The sequence below is a fragment of the Panulirus ornatus genome, chromosome 16, assembly GCF_036320965.1.
Source record: "Panulirus ornatus isolate Po-2019 chromosome 16, ASM3632096v1, whole genome shotgun sequence".
NCBI lineage: Eukaryota > Metazoa > Arthropoda > Malacostraca > Decapoda > Palinuridae > Panulirus > Panulirus ornatus.
In genome coordinates this window covers 17,998,320-18,019,079 of record NC_092239.1, presented here as the reverse complement: position 1 = coordinate 18,019,079, position 20,760 = coordinate 17,998,320, and the positions used below count along the sequence as shown (strand labels likewise).

At 43.6% G+C, this 20,760-nt stretch overlaps 1 protein-coding gene across 2 annotated transcripts in view; it reads right to left on the bottom strand.

The window, feature by feature from the left end:
* The window catches only part of LOC139754179 (substance-K receptor-like), a 52,735-nt gene extending 32,966 nt beyond the window's left edge, over positions 1–19,769 (bottom strand). Inside the window, exons 1-2 of one of the 2 annotated variants that reach the window (XM_071671371.1) lie at positions 19,646–19,769; positions 19,126–19,210 (exon numbers count right to left, since the gene is read on the bottom strand). In XM_071671371.1, the coding sequence (XP_071527472.1) occupies positions 19,126–19,202 (77 nt within the window). In that variant the 5' untranslated portion in view covers positions 19,203–19,210; positions 19,646–19,769. Of the gene's footprint in view, positions 1–19,125; positions 19,211–19,399; positions 19,470–19,645 lie in introns of those variants that run through there. The other variant, XM_071671370.1, reaches the window with a different exon arrangement.
* Positions 19,770–20,760: the final 991 nt, after the last annotated feature.

The following is a 20,760-nucleotide window of genomic DNA, read 5'->3' as shown; positions in this document are numbered from 1 at the left end:
AGGTAGTGTCCAGAATAGAAGACTGAGCCTTAGAGGGTAAAAGATCATCTGGCTCCCTCCTCTGTTCCTTCTGGAAAGTAATACAGGAGGGGGAGATTTCCAGTCCTCCGTTTCCGCACCTCTTAGTCGCCTTCTACGACCGACACCCAGAAAATACATGCGTAATATTCTTTCTCATCTATTCCCCGAAATAATATATATATATATATATATATATATATATATATATATATATATATATATATATATTTTCTTTTTTCATACTATTCGCCATTTCCCGCGTTAGCGAGGTAGCGTTAAGAACAGAGGACTGAGCCTTTGAGGGAATATCCTCACTTGGCCCCTTCTCTGTTCCCTCTTTTGGAAAATTAAAAAAAATGAGAGAGGAGGATTTCCAGCCCCCCGCTTCCTTCCCTTTTAGTCGCCTTGTACGACACGCAGGGAATACGTGAGAAGTATTCTTTCTCCCCTATCCCTGGGGATAATATATATATATATATATATATATATATATATATATATATATATATATATATATATATATATATATATATTCTCACCACTAGATAACAAATGACAAGTATGGGGATTAAATTCCTGCACGGAGCACATCTTCCATTGTATATAACAACTGTTTCTACTGATCAACTGTCACAGATCGTGTGAGGATGGGGGAAAGGTCAGAACCAGTAAGCCCCTCACTGTACAAGACTCTGCGAGGGAACCTACAGACACAGAGTCTTGAGGATATTTATGAGAGGAGAATCGCTGAACAGCTAGCTGGACGTGTGAAACTTTCAACTGGATGTCTTTCACAGTTTTCAAGAACTCCTGACGGCAGGACTTTTCACTGGACGTTGATATATACATATACCAAGAGACGGGCCGAACTAACCTGATGTTTGTATGAGCCACGACATCATACGTCACCTCAGTCTATAACGTGCGCTCGCTGGGGTCTACTGTGGGAAAGAGAATATGACCACAAACACAAAGACGCAGGTGCAAGACCGGAGACCACTTGGCAAGCAGGAACGCTAATGATATTCGTACACAAACGAAGCCTCAGCAAGAAAAAAACAACTACACAGAAATAGGTTCTGATGAAGAGACAAAAAGGAATAATTCACGAAAATAATGAGAAGGACCAAAGATCAAAGTGAAGCATGCGTGATACGATGTGCATTACAGATTACAATAATAGCAGAAGTAAGAGCAAAGACCACAACTGTATCAACCTCAGACCATTTACTCGTGCCGGGGTGAGGTAAACACTTTGTCTACGTCTCGTAAGAGGAATAAAGCCTTTTAGATAAGAAGGTAAGAAAGCGGGGGTAAAAAGAACTCGAGGTTCAAGTACATACTATATCTTCAGGAACCGCCGGGGATCTTGTGTTGTCACTGTCAAGACCTAGGGGTCAGTAGACCACGTGCCACCAGCAACCTCCCACCAGATAACGTGTTGGTATCACCTCAAACACTCCACCTAGAGTTTTCCTTCAGATACGGTCAACTCCACTCCAGTCATTCCAAGTAGCCACCTTCATATATAGCCTGCCCCAACTCCAAACACTCCTCGCACCTGCCTCTTAGATACAGCCCTATTCCATCGCAAAGTCAAGAAAAAAAAATACTCCTTTCCAGATGTAGGCCGCCCCGCTCCAAGAAGCTGGTTCCAGATACGACAACCTACTCTACTCCGGAGACCACAAACACCTCCTGCAGAGGAGAACCTCACCAGAAACCTGGGCTTGTTACACATAGTGTCTCTCTCTCTCACCCACCGTGAAACTGACCTCTCCTTAGGTCTGCCAAGTCCTCTTACCAAACAACGCCTGCAAGTATTTGTCACTGCCTAGCACTTCAGGGTGATTGGCTCATTGGTTAGTCACTGGACATTTAAGCCTATCGACTGTCGTCATTAAGCACAGAATAAAAAGGCCTGAACACCTTCTTGTGATGTTCAAGATCGATCGAACACCATACACGTCCTCAGCGCACGTACCGTTCTTGCTCTCTGGGTGTAAGAAAGTTATTTATGGTCATAATGGATTCTGCGAAGGAGCTTATTTCTGCAGCCCTCCTGCCGGCCAGATTGCTTCTTGCGTCACGTCTGGAGAGCATAACTTTATTACGGTGTCCGGCACCACGTTAGGGTGGAGAAGACGCTCGCGCAAGTACGTATATATTAAGCTGGGGAGAGATGTTTAATGTGAGGTGTTACGGCCAGGTTTGGTGTGTCTTGGTTATGTTTCCTGTGTGGTTGAGGTCTACCTTTATGTATGGTTGTGGCCATAGTTGGCGTGTGGTTGCGACTATACCTGTGAGTTTGTGATATACTTTTGTGGTTGTGGTTAGGACTGGCGTGTGGTTGTGGCTATACTTATGAGACTGTGGTCAGGGTAGATGCGTGGGTGTGGTTATAATTTTGTGATTGTGGTCAGTGTCGGCGCGTGGTTGTGTCTATGTGGTCAGGGTTACAGTTTGCGATTGTGGCAATACTTGTGAGGTTGTAGTCTGGGTAGATGTGTGATTGCGGTTATGTGGTCAGGGTTGCTGTTTGCGGTTGTGGCTATACTGGTGCGATACGTATAAGTTGTGGCTATATCTGAGTGGTTTCGGTCTGGGTTAGTGTGCGGTTATGGCTATACATGTATGGTTATGGCTAGGGCTGGTGTGTAGTTGCGGCTATATGCGTGTGGTTGTGGCTCTACTCGAATGGTTGTGATCAGGAGACGTGTTTGTAGCCACAGTTGTGCGCTTGTGGTCAGGGATAGTCTGGTATGTATATGAGACAAGGTTTCCTACATTACATTGAACAAAAAAAATAATTCTACATATGATTTTCATTGTAAAGAAAAAAAAGGTTTTACGATCATCGTGTTTAAGTATTACATGAACGACAGATCACGACGGTACGATCTCTGAGCACGACGGTACGATCACTGAGCACGGCGGTACGATCACTGAGCACGACGGTACGATCACTGAGCACGACGGTACGATCACTGAGCACGACGGTACGATCACTGAGCACGACGGTTCGATCACTGAGCACGAGGGTACGATCACTGAGCACAACGGTACGATCCCTGGGCACGACGGTACGATCACTTAGCACGACGGTACGATCACTGAGCACGACGGTACGATCACTGAGCACGACGGTACGATCACTTAGCACGACGGTACGATCACTGAGCACAACGGTACGATCCCTGGGCACGACGGTACGATCACTTAGCACGACGGTACGATCACTGAGCACGACGGTACGATCACTGAGCACGACGGTACGATCACTGAGCACGACGGTACGATCACTGAGCACGACGGTATGATCACTGAGCACGACGGTACGATCACTGAGCACGACGGTACGATCACTGAGCACGACGGTACGATCACTGAGCACGACGGTACGATCACTGAGCACGACGGTATGATCACTGAGCACGACGGTACGATCACTGGGCACGACGGTACGATCACTGAGCACGACGGTACGATCACTGAGCACGACGGTACGATCACCGAGCACGACGGTACGATCACTGAGCACGACGGTACGATCACTGAGCATGACGGTACGATCACCGAGCACGACGGTACGATCACCGAGCACGACGGTACGATCACTGAGCACGACGGTACGATCACTGAGCACGACGGTACGATCACTGAGCACGACGGTACGATCACTGAGCACGACGGTTCGATCACTGAGCACGAGGGTACGATCACTGAGCACGACGGTACGATCCCTGGGCACGACGGTACGATCACTGAGCACGACGGTACGATCCCTGGGCACGACGGTACGATCACTGAGCACAACGGTACGATCACTGAGCACGACGGTACGATCACTGAGCATGACGGTATGATCACTGAGCACGACGGTACGATCACTGAGCACGACGGTACGATCACTGAGCACGACGGTACGATCACTGAGCACGACGGTACGATCACTGAGCACGACGGTACGATCACTGAGCACGACGGTACGATCACTGAGCATGACGGTATGATCACTGAGCACGACGGTACGATCACTGAGCACGACGGTACGATCACTGAGCACGACGGTACGATCACTGAGCATGACGGTATGATCACTGGGCACGACGGTACGATCACTGAGCACGACGGTACGATCACTGAGCACGACGATACGATCACTGGGCACGACGGTACGATCACTGGGCATGAGGGTACGAACCTCGTGTACCGTGGTATGAGTCTTGAGCGCGATGGCAGCAACCTTGAACGTCAAGTTTCGAACCTTGCGAACAACGGTACGACCCAGGCCAGCCCACCATACTTCAGGGCAGTAAGTAAAGTCGTGTTTGAAGGTCGTACCGTCCAGCTCAAGGGTCGTACCGTCGTCCTCAAGCAGCAAATCCCTGCCTTGCATACAGACCCACACCCCATACCCCCCTTCCTAAAAAAATCAACCAAACCATTTACATAATTTAATTACGTATTTACATAATTCAATTACGTATAAATCGTCTCATTAATACACCGAGGCAGGTAGTTAATTCTCATGACATATCTACCGAGTGAGACGTACCTCAATCATCGCTTCAGAGGAACGTAATTTACAGTCGTCTGCACATCAATAGACTTCCTTTTGTGCTCAAGGTTCAGCACTTACCATCGCAGAACAAAATTCGTATTAACGTTAAAAAAAGATGATACGTATATAAAAGCCATAATGTTTGAGGTAACTGATAACTGATCATGATTATGACACCAATGGAAGTACAAACTCTTCCATTTCAACGTACAATTCTAGCCACTACTACAATATACTCTGTTGAATGGATCTATATATTAGAATACTCATGTATCCTCCATGTACTCCCTCATGATTACAGGGATTCTAATTATGCATAGGAACATATTAAGCACCGGTGAATGCGCGTGTCCTATTACTATCAAATACATGGTGTTCTTAGTCACCATTGTGGCGTGTCTCATTGTAATTATCCATTTGTAAATACGTATTTGTACTGTACAGGAGGAAGTTTTACACTAATGGTGCCCCATCTGTTTGTAAATACACTTATTTACACTGGACGAAGGGAGGAAGTTTTACACTAATGGTGCCTCATCTGTTTGTAAGTACGAGGAAGTTTTACACCAATGGTGCCTCATCTGTCAGTAAATACACTTATTTACACTGGACGAAGGGAGGAAGTTTTACGCTATTGGTGCCCCATCTGTTTGTAAATACGTATTTGCACTGGACGGGAGGAAGTTTTACCCTGATGGTGCCCTATCTGTTTGTAAATACGTATTTGTACTGGAAAGGAGGAAGTTTTACACTAATGGCGCCCCATATGTAGGTGCGTGTGTTTTAGTACACTGTGTGTTAAGGGAGAGAGTTTACGGAACTTCAAAACGTGTTGCCTCTTCTCTTAAAATACGTATCTCAAACATTCAACTTACACATGCATGATTTCGGACGTTAACTATCTACCACCAGGAACCCGAGAACTGAACCTCGTGTCATCATGCAGAGCGAGCAGTCCACCCACGCTGGTAGATGCAAGGTTACCAACTTGGGTCGGGGTTAATTAGGCTACCTGGCTGTCTGTCACACTGATGACCCGGGGTTCGATTCTCGGGGTGCCTGATGGTAGTCTGAGTATATATATATATATATATATATATATATATATATATATATATATATATATATATATATACATATATACATATATATATATATATATATATATATATATATATATATATATACATATATATATATATATATATATATATATATATATATATATATATATATATATATATTTTTTTTTTTTTTTTTTTTTTGCTTTGTCGCTGTCTCCCGCGTTTGCGAGGTAGCGCAAGGAAACAGACGAAAGAAATGGCCCAACCCCCCCCCCCCCCATACACATGTATATACATACGTTCACACACGCAAATATACATACCTACACAGCTTTCCATGGTTTACCCCAGACGCTTCACATGCCCTGATTCAATCCACTGACAGCACGTCAACCCCGGTATACCACATCGCTCCAATTCACTCTATTCCTTGCCCTCCTTTCACCCTCCTGCATGTTCAGGCCCCGATCACACAAAATCTTTTTCACTCCATCTTTCCACCTCCAATTTGGTCTCCCACTTCTCCTCGTTCCCTCCACCTCCGACACATATATCCTCTTGGTCAATCTTTCCTCACTCATTCTCTCCATGTGCCCAAACCATTTCAAAACACCCTCTTCTGCTCTCTCAACCACGCTCTTTTTATTTCCACACATCTCTCTCACCCTTACGTTACTTACTCGATCAAACCACCTCACACCACACATTGTCCTCAAACATCTCATTTCCAGCACATCCATCCTCCTGCGCACAACTCTATCCATAGCCCACGCCTCGCAACCATACAACATTGTTGGAACCACTATTCCTTCAAACATACCCATTTTTGCTTTCCGAGATAATGTTCTCGACTTCCACACATTGTTCAAGGCCCCCAGAATTTTCGCCCCCTCCCCCACCCTATGATCCACTTCCGCTTCCATGGTTCCATCCGCTGCCAGATCTACTCCCAGATATCTAAAACACTTCACTTCCTCCAGTTTTTCTAAATTCAAACTCACCTCCCAATTGACTTAACCCTCAACCCTACTGTACCTAATAACCTTGCTCTTATTCACATTTACTCTTAACTTTCTTCTTCCACACACTTTACCAAACTCAGTCACCAGCTTCTGCAGTTTCTCACATGAATCAGCCACCAGCGCTGTATCATCAGCGAACAACAACTGACTCACTTCCCAAGCTCTCTCATCCCCAACAGACTTCATACTTGCCCCTCTTTCCAAAACTCTTGCATTCACCTCCCTAACAACCCCATCCATAAACAAATTAAACAACCATGGAGACATCACACACCCCTGCCGCAAACCTACATTCACTGAGAACCAATCACTTTCCTCTCTTCCTACACGTACACATGCCTTACATCCTCGATAAAAACTTTTCACTGCTTCTAACAACTTGCCTCCCACACCATATATTCTTAATACCTTCCACAGAGCATCTCTATCAACTCTATCATATGCCTTCTCCAGATCCATAAATGCTACATACAAATCCATTTGCTTTTCTAAGTAATTCTCACATACATTCTTCAAAGCAAACACCTGATCCACACATCCTCTACCACTTCTGAAACCACACTGCTCTTCCCCAATCTGATGCTCTGTACATGCCTTCACCCTCTGAATCAATACCCTCCTATATAATTTACCAGGAATACTCAACAAACTTATACCTCTGTAATTTGAGCACTCACTCTTATCCCCTTTGCCTTTGTACAATGGCACTATGCACGCATTCCGCCAATCCTCAGGCACCTCACCGTGAGTCATACATACATTAAATAACCTTACCAACCAGTCAACAATACAGTCACCCCCTTTTTTAATAAATTCCACTGCAATACCATCCAAACCTGCTGCCTTGCCGGCTTTCATCTTCCGCAAAGCTTTTACTACCTCTTCTCTGTTTACCAAATCATTTTCCCTAACCCTCTCACTTTGCACACCACCTCGACCAAAACACCCTATATCTGCCACTCTACCATCAAACACATTCAACAAACCTTCAAAATACTCACTCCATCTCCTTCTCACATCACCACTACTTGTTATCATCTCCCCATTTGCGCCCTTCACTGAAGTTCCCATTTGCTCCCTCGTCTTACGCACTTTATTTACCTCCTTCCAGAACATCTTTTTATTCTCCCTAAAATTTAATGATACTCTCTCACCCCAACTCTCATTTGCCCTCTTTTTCACCTCTTGCACCTTTCTCTTGACCTCCTGTCTCTTTCTTTTATACGTCTCCCACTCAATTGCATTTTTTCCCTGCAAAAATCGTCCAAATGCCTCTCTCTTCTCTTTCACTAATACTCTTACTTCTTCATCCCACCACTCACTACCCTTTCTAATCAACCCACCTCCCACTCTTCTCATGCCACAAGCATGTTTTGCGCAATCCATCACTGATTCCCTAAATACATCCCATTCCTCCCCCACTCCCCTTACTTCCATTGTTCTCACCTTTTTCCATTCTGTACTCAGTCTCTCCTGGTACTTCCTCACACAAGTCTCCTTCCCAAGCTCACTTACTCTCACCACCCTCTTCACCCCAACATTCACTCTTTTTTCCTGAAAACCCATACAAATCTTCACCTTAGCCTCCACAAGATAATGATCAGACATCCCTCCAGTTGCACCTCTCAGCACATTAACATCCAAAAGTCTCTCTTTCGCGCGCCTGTCAATTAACACGTAATCCAATAACGCTCTCTGGCCATCTCTCCTACTTACATAAGTATACTTATGTATATCTCGCTTTTTAAACCAGGTATTCCTAATCATCAGTTCTTTTTCAGCACATAAATCTACAAGCTCTTCACCATTTCCATTTACAACACTGAACACCCCATGTATACCAATTATTCCCTCAACTGCCACATTACTCACCTTTGCATTCAAATCACCCATCACTATAACCCGGTCTCGTGCATCAAAACCACTAACACACTCATTCAGCTGCTCCCAAATGACTTGCCTCTCATGATCTTTCTTCTCATTCCCAGGTGCATATGCACCAATAATCACCCATCTCTCTCCATCAACTTTCTGTTTTACCCATATTAATCGAGAATTTACTTTCTTACATTCTATCACATACTCCCTCAACTCCTGTTTCAGGAGTACTGCTACTCCTTCCCTTGCTCTTGTCCTCTCACTAACCCATGAAATTACTCCCAAGACATTCCCAAACCACTCTTCCCCTTCACCCTTGATCTTCGTTTCACTCAGAGCCAAAACATCCAGGTTCCTTTCCTCAAACATACTACCTATCTCTCCTTTTTTCACATCTTGGTTACATCCACACACATTCAGGCACCCCAATCTGAGCCTTCGAGGAGGATGAGCACTCCCCGCGTGACTCCTTCTTCTGTTTCCCATTTTAGAAAGTTAAAAAAATACAAGGAGGGGAGGATTTCTGGCCCCCCGCTCCCGTCCCCTCTAGTCGCTTTCTACGACACGCGAGGAATGCGTGGGAAGTATTCTTTCACCCCTATCCCCAGGGATAATATACATATATATATATATATATATATATATATATATATATATATATATATATATATATATATATATATATACACATACACACACATACACACACACACGCACATATACACACACACACACACATACATATATATACATATGAAAAATGTAAGAAACAATTTAGAAAACTGAAACTTCTAGCTTGAAATGAAAAGAAAAAATGAACGTCACATAATGGTTCAACCTCTGGCTATGGAAAAAAGGAAATGTTTAATTTATTTACACAAAAGTCAATAGTAGTTCTCATCAATTTAACCACTGTATCAATAAGCTTCAGTGTCTAAGCTACATTTTTTCCAATTTCACTATTTTCTTGTCAAAGCACCATGTATGAAAACTATCACTCCAGTAACACAACTATAAACATTTACTTCCCCTTTAAAAAAGTTCTGGGGAAGTCTGTCTCGATACACTGCGGGACACTACCACCTGGCGAGGTTTGTGTTGCAATGGTTTTTGATTCACAAACGTAGTAGCATCACTGGTGGCCAAGGTAGTTCCGTTGGCGAAGAGGAGCTCATGAAACATGTCGGAAAGCATGCTACTGCAGGCAGGAGTGAAGGCTGATGCAAACTTCAGATGGCAAAGAAACTGGAGGCACCAGCATTTGGAGAGTCTAGCATAGACGCCAGGGAAGTTGGGCTGGGCGCATCCTTCACCCCAAGACACTACGCCGATCTGTATCATATGACTCTGGCTGCCGTCACCGGGAGTGAAAAGGGGACCGCAAGAGTCTCCCTGGCAGGAGTCCTTGCCACCCTCGTCCAGGCCAGCGCACAACATTTGATCGGTTATGGCATCTGCAGAGTACTTGGCTTCGCATTCAAGATTGCTGATGACGGGCACAGTCACTTCGTACAACTTCGTCGTCTGTGGCCCATCTTCTACAATAGACCCCCAGCCAGTGACTGTGACATATATATATATATATATATATATATATATATATATATATATATATATATATATATATATATATATGTATATGTATATGTGAATAAGAGCAAGGTTATTAGGTACAGTAAGGTTGAGGGTCAAGTCAATTGGGAGGTGAGTTTGAATGGAGAAAAACTGGAGGAAGTGAAGTGTTTTAGATATCTGGGAGTGGAAATGGCAGCGGATGGAACCATGGAAGCGGAAGTAGATCATAGGGTGGGGGAGGGGGCGAAAATTCTGGGGGCCTTGAAGAATGTGTGGAAGTCGAGAACATTATCTCGGAAAGCAAAAATGGGTATGTTTGAAGGAATAGTGGTTCCAACAATGTTGTATGGTTGCGAGGGGTGGGCTATGGATAGAGTTGTGCGCAGGAGGATGGATGTGCTGGAAATGAGATGTTTGAGGACAATGTGTGGTGTGAGGTGGTTTGATCGAGTGAGTAACGTAAGGGTGAGAGAGATGTGTGGAAATAAAAAGAGCGTGGTTGAGAGAGCAGAAGAGGGTGTTTTGAAGTGGTTTGGGCACATGGAGAGGATGAGTGAGGAAAGATTGACCAAGAGGATATATGTGTCGGAGGTGGAGGGAACAAGGAGAAGAGGGAGACCAAATTGGAGGTGGAAAGATGGATTGAAAAAGATTTTGTGTGATCGGGGCCTGAACATGCAGGAGGGTGAAAGGAGGGCAAGGAATAGAGTGAATTGGAGCGAGGTGGTATACCGGGGTTGACGTGCTGTCAGTGGATTGAACCAAGGCATGTGAAGCGTCTGGGGTAAGCCATGGAAAGCTGTGTAGGTATGTATATTTGCGTGTGTGGACGTATGTATATACATGTGTATGGGGGGGGTTGGGCCATTTCTTTCGTCTGTTTCCTTGCGCTACCTCGCAAACGCGGGAGACAGCGACAAAGTATAATAAATAAAATAAAATATGTATATATATATATATATATATATATATATATATCTAGGCGACTAGAGGGGACGGGAGCGGGGGGGGCCAGAAATCCTCCCCTCCTTGTATATTTAACTTTCTAAAATGGGAAACAGAAGGAGTCACGCGGGTAGTGCTCATTCTCCTCGAAGGCTCAGATTGGGGTGTCTAAATGTGTGTGGATGTAACCAAGATGTGAAAAAAGGAGAGATAGGTAGTATGTTTGAGGAAAGGAACCTGGATGTTTTGGCTCTGAGTGAAACGAAGCTCAAGGGTAAAGGGGAAGAGTGGTTTGGGAATGTCTTGGGAGTAAAGTCAGGGGTTAGTGAGAGGACAAGAGCAAGGGAAAGAGTAGCACTACTCCTGAAACAGGAGTTGTGGGAGTATGTGATAGAATGTAAGAAAGTAAATTCTCGATCAATATGGGTAAAACTGAAAGTTGATGGAGAGAGATGGGTGATTATTGGTGCATATGCACCTGGGCATGAGAAGAAAGATCATGAGAGGCAAGTCTTTTGGGAGCAGCTGAATGAGTGTGTTAGTAGTTTTGATGCACGAGACCGGGTTATAGTGATGGGTGATTTGAATGCACAGGTGAGTTATGTGGCAGTTGAGGGAATAATTGGTATACATGGGGTTTTCAGTGTTGTAAATGGAAATGGTGAAGAGCTTGTAGATTTATGTGCTAAAAACGGATTGGTGATTGGGAATACCTGATTTAAAAAGCGAGATATACATAAGTATACGTATGTAAGTAGGAGAGATGGCCAGAGAGCGTTATTGGATTACGTGTTAATTGACAGGCGCGCGAAAGAGAGACTTTTGGATGTTAATGTGCTGAGAGGTGCAACTGGAGGGATGTCTGATCATTATCTTGTGGAGGCTAAGGTGAAGATTTGTATGGGTTTTCAGAAAAGAAGAGTGAATGTTGGGATGAAGAGGGTGGTGAGGGTAAGTGAGCTTGGGAAGGAGACTTGTGTGAGGAAGTACCAGGAGAGACTGAGTACAGAATGGAAAAAGGTGAGAACAATGGAAGTAAGGGGAGTGGGGGAAGAATGAGATGTATTTAGGGAATCAGTGATGGATAGCGCAAAAGATGCTTGTGGCATAAGAAGAGTGGGAGGTGGGTTGATTAGAAAGGGTAGTGAGTGGTGGGATGAAGAAGTAAGATTATTAGTGAAAGAAGAGAGAGGCATTTGGACGATTTTTGCAGGGAAAAAATGCAATTGAGTGGGAGATGTATAAAAGAAAGAGACAGGAGGTCAAGAGAAAGGTGCAAGAGGTGAAAAAGAGGGCAAATGAGAGTTGGGGTGAGAGAGTATCATAAAATTTTAGGGAGAATAAAAAGATGTTCTGGAAGGAGGTAAATAAAGTGCGTAAGACGAGGGAGCAAATGGGAACTTCAGTGAAGGGCGCAAATGGGGAGATGATAACAAGTAGTGGTGATGTGAGAAGGAGATGGAGTGAGTATTTTGAAGGTTTGTTGAATGTGTTTGATGATAGAGTGGCAGATATAGGGTGTTTTGGTCGAGGTGGTGTGCAAAGTGAGAGGGTTAGGGAAAATGATTTGGTAAACAGAGAAGAGGTAGTAAAAGCTTTGCGGAAGATGAAAGCCGGCAAGGCAGCAGGTTTGGATGGTATTGCAGGGGATTTTATTTAAAAAAGGGGGTGACTGTATTATTGACTGGTTGGTAAGGTTATTTAATGTATGTATGACTCATGGTGAGGTGCCTGAGGATTGGCGGAATGCGTGCATAGTGCCATTGTACAAAGGCAAAGGGGATAAGAGTGAGTGATCAAATTACAGAGGTATAAGTTTGTTGAGTATTCCTGGCAAATTATATGGGAGGGTATTGATTGAGAGGGTGAAGGCATGTACAGAGCATCAGATTGGGGAAGAGCAGTGTGGTTTCAGAAGTGGTAGAGGATGTGTGGATCAGGTGTTTGCTTTGAAGAATGTATGTGAGAAATACTTAGAAAAGCAAATGGATCTGTATGTAGCATTTATGGATCTGGAAAAGGCATATGATAGAGTTGATAGAGATGCTCTGTGGAAGGTATTAAGAATATATGGTGTGGGAGGCAAGTTGTTAGAAGCAGTGAAAAGTTTTTATCGAGGATGTAAGGCATGTGTACGTGTAGGAAGAGAGGAAAGTGATTGGTACTCAGTGAATGTAGGTTTGCGGCAGGGGTGTGTGATGTCTACATGGTTGTTTAATTTGTTTATGGATGGGGTTGTTAGGGAGGTGAATGCAAGAGTTTTGGAAAGAGGGGCAAGTATGAAGTCTGTTGTGGATGAAAGAGCTTGGGAAGTGAGTCAGTTGTTGTTCGCTGATGATACAGCGCTGGTGGCTGATTCATGTGAGAAACTGCAGAAGCTGGTGACTGAGTTTGGTAAAGTGTGTGAAAGAAGAAAGTTAAGAGTAAATGTTAATAAGAGCAAGGTAATTAGGTACAGTAGGGTTGAGGGTCAAGTCAATTGGGAGGTAAGTTTGAATGGAGAAAAACTGGAGGAAGTAAAGTGTTTTATATATCTGGGAGTGGATCTGGCAGCGGATGGAACCATGGAAGCGGAAGTAGATCATAGGGTGGGGGAGGGGGCGAAAATCCTGGGAGCCTTGAAGAATGTGTGGAAGTCGAGAACATTATCTCGGAAAGCAAAAATGGGTATGTTTGAAGGAATAGTGGTTCCAACAATGTTGTATGGTTGCGAGGCGTGGGCTATGGATAAAGTTGTGCGCAGGAGGATGGATGTGCTGGAAATGAGATGTTTGAGGACAATGTGTGCGTGAGGTGATTTGATCGAGTAAGTAACGTAAGGGTAAGAGAGATGTGTGGAAATAAAAAGAGCGTGGTTGAGAGAGCAGAAGAGGGCGTTTTGAAATGGTTTGGGCACATGGAGAGAATGAGTGAGGAAAGATTGACCAAGAGGATATATGTGTCAGAGGTGGAGGGAACGAGGAGAAGTGGGAGACCAAATTGGAGGTGGAAAGATGGAGTGAAAAAGATTTTGTGTGATCGGGGCCTGAACATGCAGGAGGGTGAAAGGAGGGCAAGGAATAGAGTGAATTGGATCGATGTGGTATACCGGGGTTGACGTGCTGTCAGTGGATTGAATCAGGGCATGTGAAGCGTCTGGGGTGAACCGTGGAAAGCTGTGTAGGTATGTATATTCGCGTGTGTGGACGTATGTATATACATGTGTATGGGGGTGGGTTGGGCCATTTCTTTCGTCTGTCTCCTTGCGGAGGTGGAGGGAACACAGACACATACATATATACCCATACACACAATTCACACTGTCTGCCTTTATTCATTCCCATCGCCACCTCGCCACACATGGAATACCATCCCCCTCCCCCCTCATGTGTGCGAGGTAGCACTAGGAAAAGACAACAAAGGCCCCATTCGTTCACACTCAGTCTCTAGCTGTCATGCAATAATGCCCGAAACCACAACTCCCTTTCCACATCCAGGCCCCACACAACTTTCCATGGTTTACCCCAGACGCTTCACATGCCCTGATTCAATCCACTGACAGCACGTCAACCCCGGTATACCACATCGATCCAATTCACTCTATTCCTTGCCCTCCTTTCACCCTACTGCATGTTTAGGCCCCGATCACACAAAATCTTTTTCACTTCATCTTTCCACCTCCAATTTGGTCTCCCACTTCTCGTTCCCTCCACCTCCGACACATATATCCTCTTGGTCAATCTTTCCTCACTCATTCTCTTCATGCGCCCAAACCATTTCAAAACTCCCCCTTCTGCTCTCTCAACCACGCTCTTTTTATTTCCACACATCTCTCTTACCCTTACGTTACTTACTCGATCCAACCACCTCACACCACACATTGTCCTCAAACATCTCATTTCCAGCACATCCACCCTCCTGCGCACAACTCTATCCATAGCCCACGCCTCGCAACCATACAACAATGTTGGAACCACTATTCCTTCAAACATACAAATTTTATATATATATATATATATATATATATATATATATATATATATATATATATATATATATATATATATATATATATATATATATATATATCATTAAATTTTAGGGAGAATAAAAAGATGTTCTGGAAGGAGGTAAATAAAGTGCGTAAGACAAGGGAGCAAATGGGAACTTCAGTGAAGGGCGCAAATGGGGAGGTGATAACAAGTAGTGGTGATGTGAGAAGGAGATGGAGTGAGTATTTTGAAGGTTTGTTGAATGTGTTTGATGATAGAGTGGCAGATATAGGGTGTTTTGGTCGAGGTGGTGTGCAAAGTGAGAGGGTTAGGGAAAATGATTTGGTAAAGAGAGAAGAGGTAGTGAAAGCTTTGCGGAAGATGAAAGCCTGCAAGGCAGCAGGTTTGGATGGTATTGCAGTGGAATTTATTAAAAAAGGGGGTGACTGTATTGTTGACTGGTTGGTAAGGTTATTCAATGTATGTATGACTCATGGTGAGGTGCCTGAGGATTGGCGGAATGCGTGCATAGTGCCATTGTACAAAGGCAAAGGGGATAAGAGTGAGTGATCAAATTACAGAGGTATAAGTTTGTTGAGTATTCCTGGTAAATTATATGGGAGGGTATTGATTGAGAGGGTGAAGGCATGTACAGAGCATCAGATTGGGGAAGAGCAGTGTGGTTTCAGAAGTGGTAGAGGATGTGTGGATCAGGTGTTTGCTTTGAAGAATGTATGTGAGAATTACTTAGAAAAGCAAATGGATTTGTATGTAGCATTTATGGATCTGGAGAAGGCATATGATAGAGTTGATAGAGATGCTCTGTGGAAGGTATTAAGAATATATGGTGTGGGAGGAAAGTTGTTAGAAGCAGTGAAAAGTTTTTATCGAGGATGTAAGGCATGTGTACGTGTAGGAAGAGAGGAAAGTGATTGGTTCTCAGTGAATGTAGGTTTGCGGCAGGGGTGTGTGATGTCTCCATGGTTGTTTAATTTGTTTATGGATGGGGTTGTTAGGGAGGTAAATGCAAGAGTTTTGGAAAGAGGGGCAAGTATGAAGTCTGTTGGGGATGAGAGAGCTTGGGAAGTGAGTCAGTTGTTGTTCGCTGATGATACAGCGCTGGTGGCTGATTCATGTGAGAAACTGCAGAAGCTGGTGACTGAGTTTGGTAAAGTGTGTGGAAGAAGAAAGTTAAGAGTAAATGTGAATAAGAGCAAGGTTATTAGGTACAGTAGGGTTGAGGGTCAAGTCAATTGGGAGGTGAGTTTGAATGGAGAAAAACTGGAGGAAGTGAAGTGTTTTAGATATCTGGGAGTGGATCTGGCAGCGGATGGAACCATGGAAGCGGAAGTGGATCATAGGGTGGGGGAGGGGGCGAAAATTCTGGGGGCCTTGAAGAATGTGTGGAAGTCGAGAACATTATCTCGGAAAGCAAAAATGGGTATGTTTGAAGGAATAGTGGTTCCAACAATGTTGTATGGTTGCGAGGCGTGGGCTATGGATAAAGTTGTGCGCAGGAGGATGGATGTGCTGGAAATGAGATGTTTGAGGACAATGTGTGGTGTGAGGTGGTTTGATCGAGTGAGTAACGTAAGGGTAAGAGAGATGTGTGGAAATAAAAAGAGCGTGGTTGAGAGAGCAGAAGAGGGTGTTTTGAAGTGGTTTGGGCACATGGAGAGAATGAGTGAGGAAAGATTGACCAAGAGGATATATGTGTCGGAGGTGGAGGGAACGAGGAGAAGAGGGAGACCAAATTGGAGGTGGAAAGATGGACTGAAAAAGATTTTGTGTGATCGGGGCCTGAACATGCAGGAGGGTGAAAGGAGGGCAAGGAATAGAGTGAATTGGAGCGATGTGGTAAACCATGGAAAGCTGTGTAAGTATGTATATTTGCGTGTGTGGACGTATGTATATACATGTGTATGGGGGGGGGGGGGGGGGGTTGGGCCATTTCTTTCGTCTGTTTCCTTGCGCTACCTCGCAAACGCGGGAGACAGCGACAAAGTATAATAAAAAAAAATATAATATATATATATATATATATATATATATATATATATATATATATATATATATATATATATATATATATTATCTCCGAAAGCAAAAATGGCTATGTTTGAAGGAATAGTGGTTCCAACAATGTTATATGGTTGCGAGGAGTGGGGTATGCATAGAGTTGTGCGCAGGAGGGTGGATGTGCTGGAAATGAGATGTTTGAGGACAATATGTGGTGTGAGGTGGTTTGATCGATTAAGTAATGTAAGGGTAAGAGAGATGTGTGGAAATAAGAAGAACGTGGTTGAGAGAGCAGAAGAGGGTGTTTTGAAATGGTTTGGGCACATGGAGAGAATGAATGAGGAAAGATTGACCAAGAGGATATATTTGTCGGAGGTGGAGGGAACGAGGAGGAGTGGGAGACCAAATTAGAGGTGGAAATAAGGAGTGAAAAAGATTTTGAGTGATCGGGGCCTGAACATGCAGGAGGGTGAAAGGCGGGCAAGGAATAGAGTGAATTGGATCGATGTGGTATACCGGGGTCGACGTGCTGTCAATGGATTGAATCAGGGCATGTGAAGCGTCTGGGATAAACCATGGAAAGTTCTGTGTTGCCTGGATGTGGAAAGGGAGCTGTGGTCTCGGGCATTATTGCATGACAGCTAGAGAATGAGTGTGAAAGAAAGGGGCCTTTGTTGTCTTTTCCCAGCACTACCTCGCACACATGAGGGGGAGGGGGATGTTATTACATGTGTGGCGAGGTGGTGATGGGAATGAATAAAGGCAGACAGTGTGAATTGTGTGCATGTGTATATATGTATATGTCCGTGTGTATATATATATATATATATATATATATATATATATATATATATATATATATATATATATATATATATGTGTGTGTGTGTGTGTGTGTGTGTGTGTGTGTGTGTGTGTGTACATTGAGATGTATGGGTATGTATATTTGCGTGTGGGGACGTGTATGTATATACATGTGTATGGGGGTGGGTTGGGCCATTTCTTTCGTCTGTTTCCTTGCGCTACCTCTCAAACGCGGGAGACAGCGACAAAGCAAAATAAATAGAATAAATAAATATACATATATATATATATATATATATATATATATATATATATATATATATAAGAGGGTGTTTTGAAATGGTTTGGGCACATGGAGAGAATGAGTGAGGAGAGATTGACCAAGAGGATATATGTGTCGGAGGTGGAGGGAACGAGGAGAAGAGGGAGACCAAATTGGAGGTGGAAAGATGGAGTGAAAAAGATTTTGTGTGATCGGGGCCTGAACATGCAGGAGGGTGAAAGGAGGGCAAGGAATAGAGTGAATTGGAGTCATGTGGTATACAGGGGTTGACGTGCTGTCAGTGGATTGAATCAAGGCATGTGAAGCGTCTGGGGTAAACCATGGAAAGCTGTGTAGGTATGTATATTTGCGTGTGTGGACGTGTGTATGTACATGTGTATGGGGGGGGGGAGCCATTTCTTTCGTCTGTTTCCTTGCGCTACCTCGCAAACGCGGGAGACAGCGACAAAGTATAAAAAAAAAAAAAAAACATATATATATATATATATATATATAAACTATGCCTTTACTCCTATGTATGGATGCAAAACACGCACAGCCCCATCTTAAGCCAGCTACCCATCTACCGATGAGTCTCGAGGGAGGGATGAACACCTGGGTAGGGTGTATGCCAACTGCTCCGTCTAAGATTGGAACCCATGCTGGTACAAACCCCCTTGACCGTACTCTGATGACTCATGGCTGTTAACGCTTACCACTACACCACGGAGTCCCGTTAGCTAGTAGAGAAATATGTGACAGGGAGATAACCTGCTCTGGAATTGTATAAAATACAATATGCGTGTGTGTGTGTGTGTGTGTGTGTGTGTGTGTGTGTGTGTGTGTGTGTGTGTGTATCATAAGGAAAGGACATACAGCTTACGTACTTAATTAAAAATTTCACAAAAAATGTCAGAGATCAAGAACACATACTGTTACGGCACGAAACAAGAAAAGAAGGAAAGAAAAATACGTGATAGTAAGTGTTCTGTGCACGTACCTGTGGGTGTGTTTCCTGCCACCAACCACCATCAACAACCTGGTCTTGGCCTCATCTGTCCCTCGTGCTTCCATCATCTGTTCATCTGACGGAGAAGATAACAATAATTAGCTTGTAAACTCGAAAACACATTCTCACTGTAAACTCTTCAGCTAATACATACTCCACGTCTTGTGATATATCTACTAGTAAGGATTATTCGAGCTTGCTGGAAACTAATTATTAAGGAGAACAATGTTGTTTAGTCTTTCTGTAGCGGGCGATATATACTGACCAAACGAACATGAGGAATTATAACGATCGTGTCGTAATATCCCTCCCCGTCCGGTGTGAGACTCAGTCGACCATGATCAAGTGTCGTGAGACATGTCGCCACCGGGAGAAATGTTTTATCATGTGTTGGTTGATAAACAACTCTTGAAGGAGACCACGATGATTACTACACACACACACACACACACTATTCTAAGAATGCACACGTCATCATACGTCTATCATTGGTACAACGACGAAGATTTACCATATTAATCTCCTCTACAGTAGTACAAGTAACAAGACGTGGTACATTCGTGTGAGCAGGAACAGCAGCAGTAACAGCAGGACACAAGACAATAATAATGTTTATGTCCACAGCTGATAAACAGGGGCTCCGAGACCGGTACCGACCCCCTGCTGAGGGAGCCGCGAGGTCGTATGCCAGAGATACGATAACGTTTTGAAACGGACATGACGCCTTCCGCAGATCAACCTTGTAAAGTCCATTGTCACAGTAAAGATCCCCCCGTTACTTTTTTTTCTTTGCTCTACCACTCACAGGATGAGTATGGCCGCCGCAAGAAATCTGCCACTGTGAAAAAAACAAACAAATATCATGCGTCTGGCACGGCACGAGTATTTACAAGAGGGGTTTGAAAAACAAACATATTTACCAAACATGCAGCCGACGGCTGACTATTCACACATGCCATCATACAAGCAATGCGCAACATAGTCCCCACCCATCAAAGAAAACACTTCAGTAACCCTATTCATATTTTCCTCATAAATAAAACCCTTACATAAACACAGACGTTATTATAGCGAGTAAATCATCTAGGGGGACACGCTCTTTTGTAACCTGGATAATTCACATGATAGGCATTGTCTGCGTAGATCCGTTGTGGTGAAGGCTAGAGTATATATAATCACCAGTAGCACCTACTTCATCACATACGTTGGATTTTTTTTATCAGAAAATAATAAGTAGTCTGTTAGTCAATCATGGCAGAGAAGACAATCACCAGAGACACGCCATCAGCCTTGTTATCAGGGAACATAAGATTACTGCTGGTCACATCCTTGCCAAGAGATAAGAACACGCTGACCCATTTTTAATCTCAAGATAACAAGGATGGTGCTATTATACCCCAGAGAAATAATGATAATAATAATAGTAATATAATTATCATTATTATTATCATTATTATTATTATTATCATTATTATTATTATTATTATTATTATTATTATTATTATTATTATTATACTTTGTCGCTGTCTCCCGCGTAAGCGAGGTAGCGCAAGGAAACAGACGAATGACCCAACCCACCCCCATACACATGTATATACATACACGTCCTCACACGCATATATACAT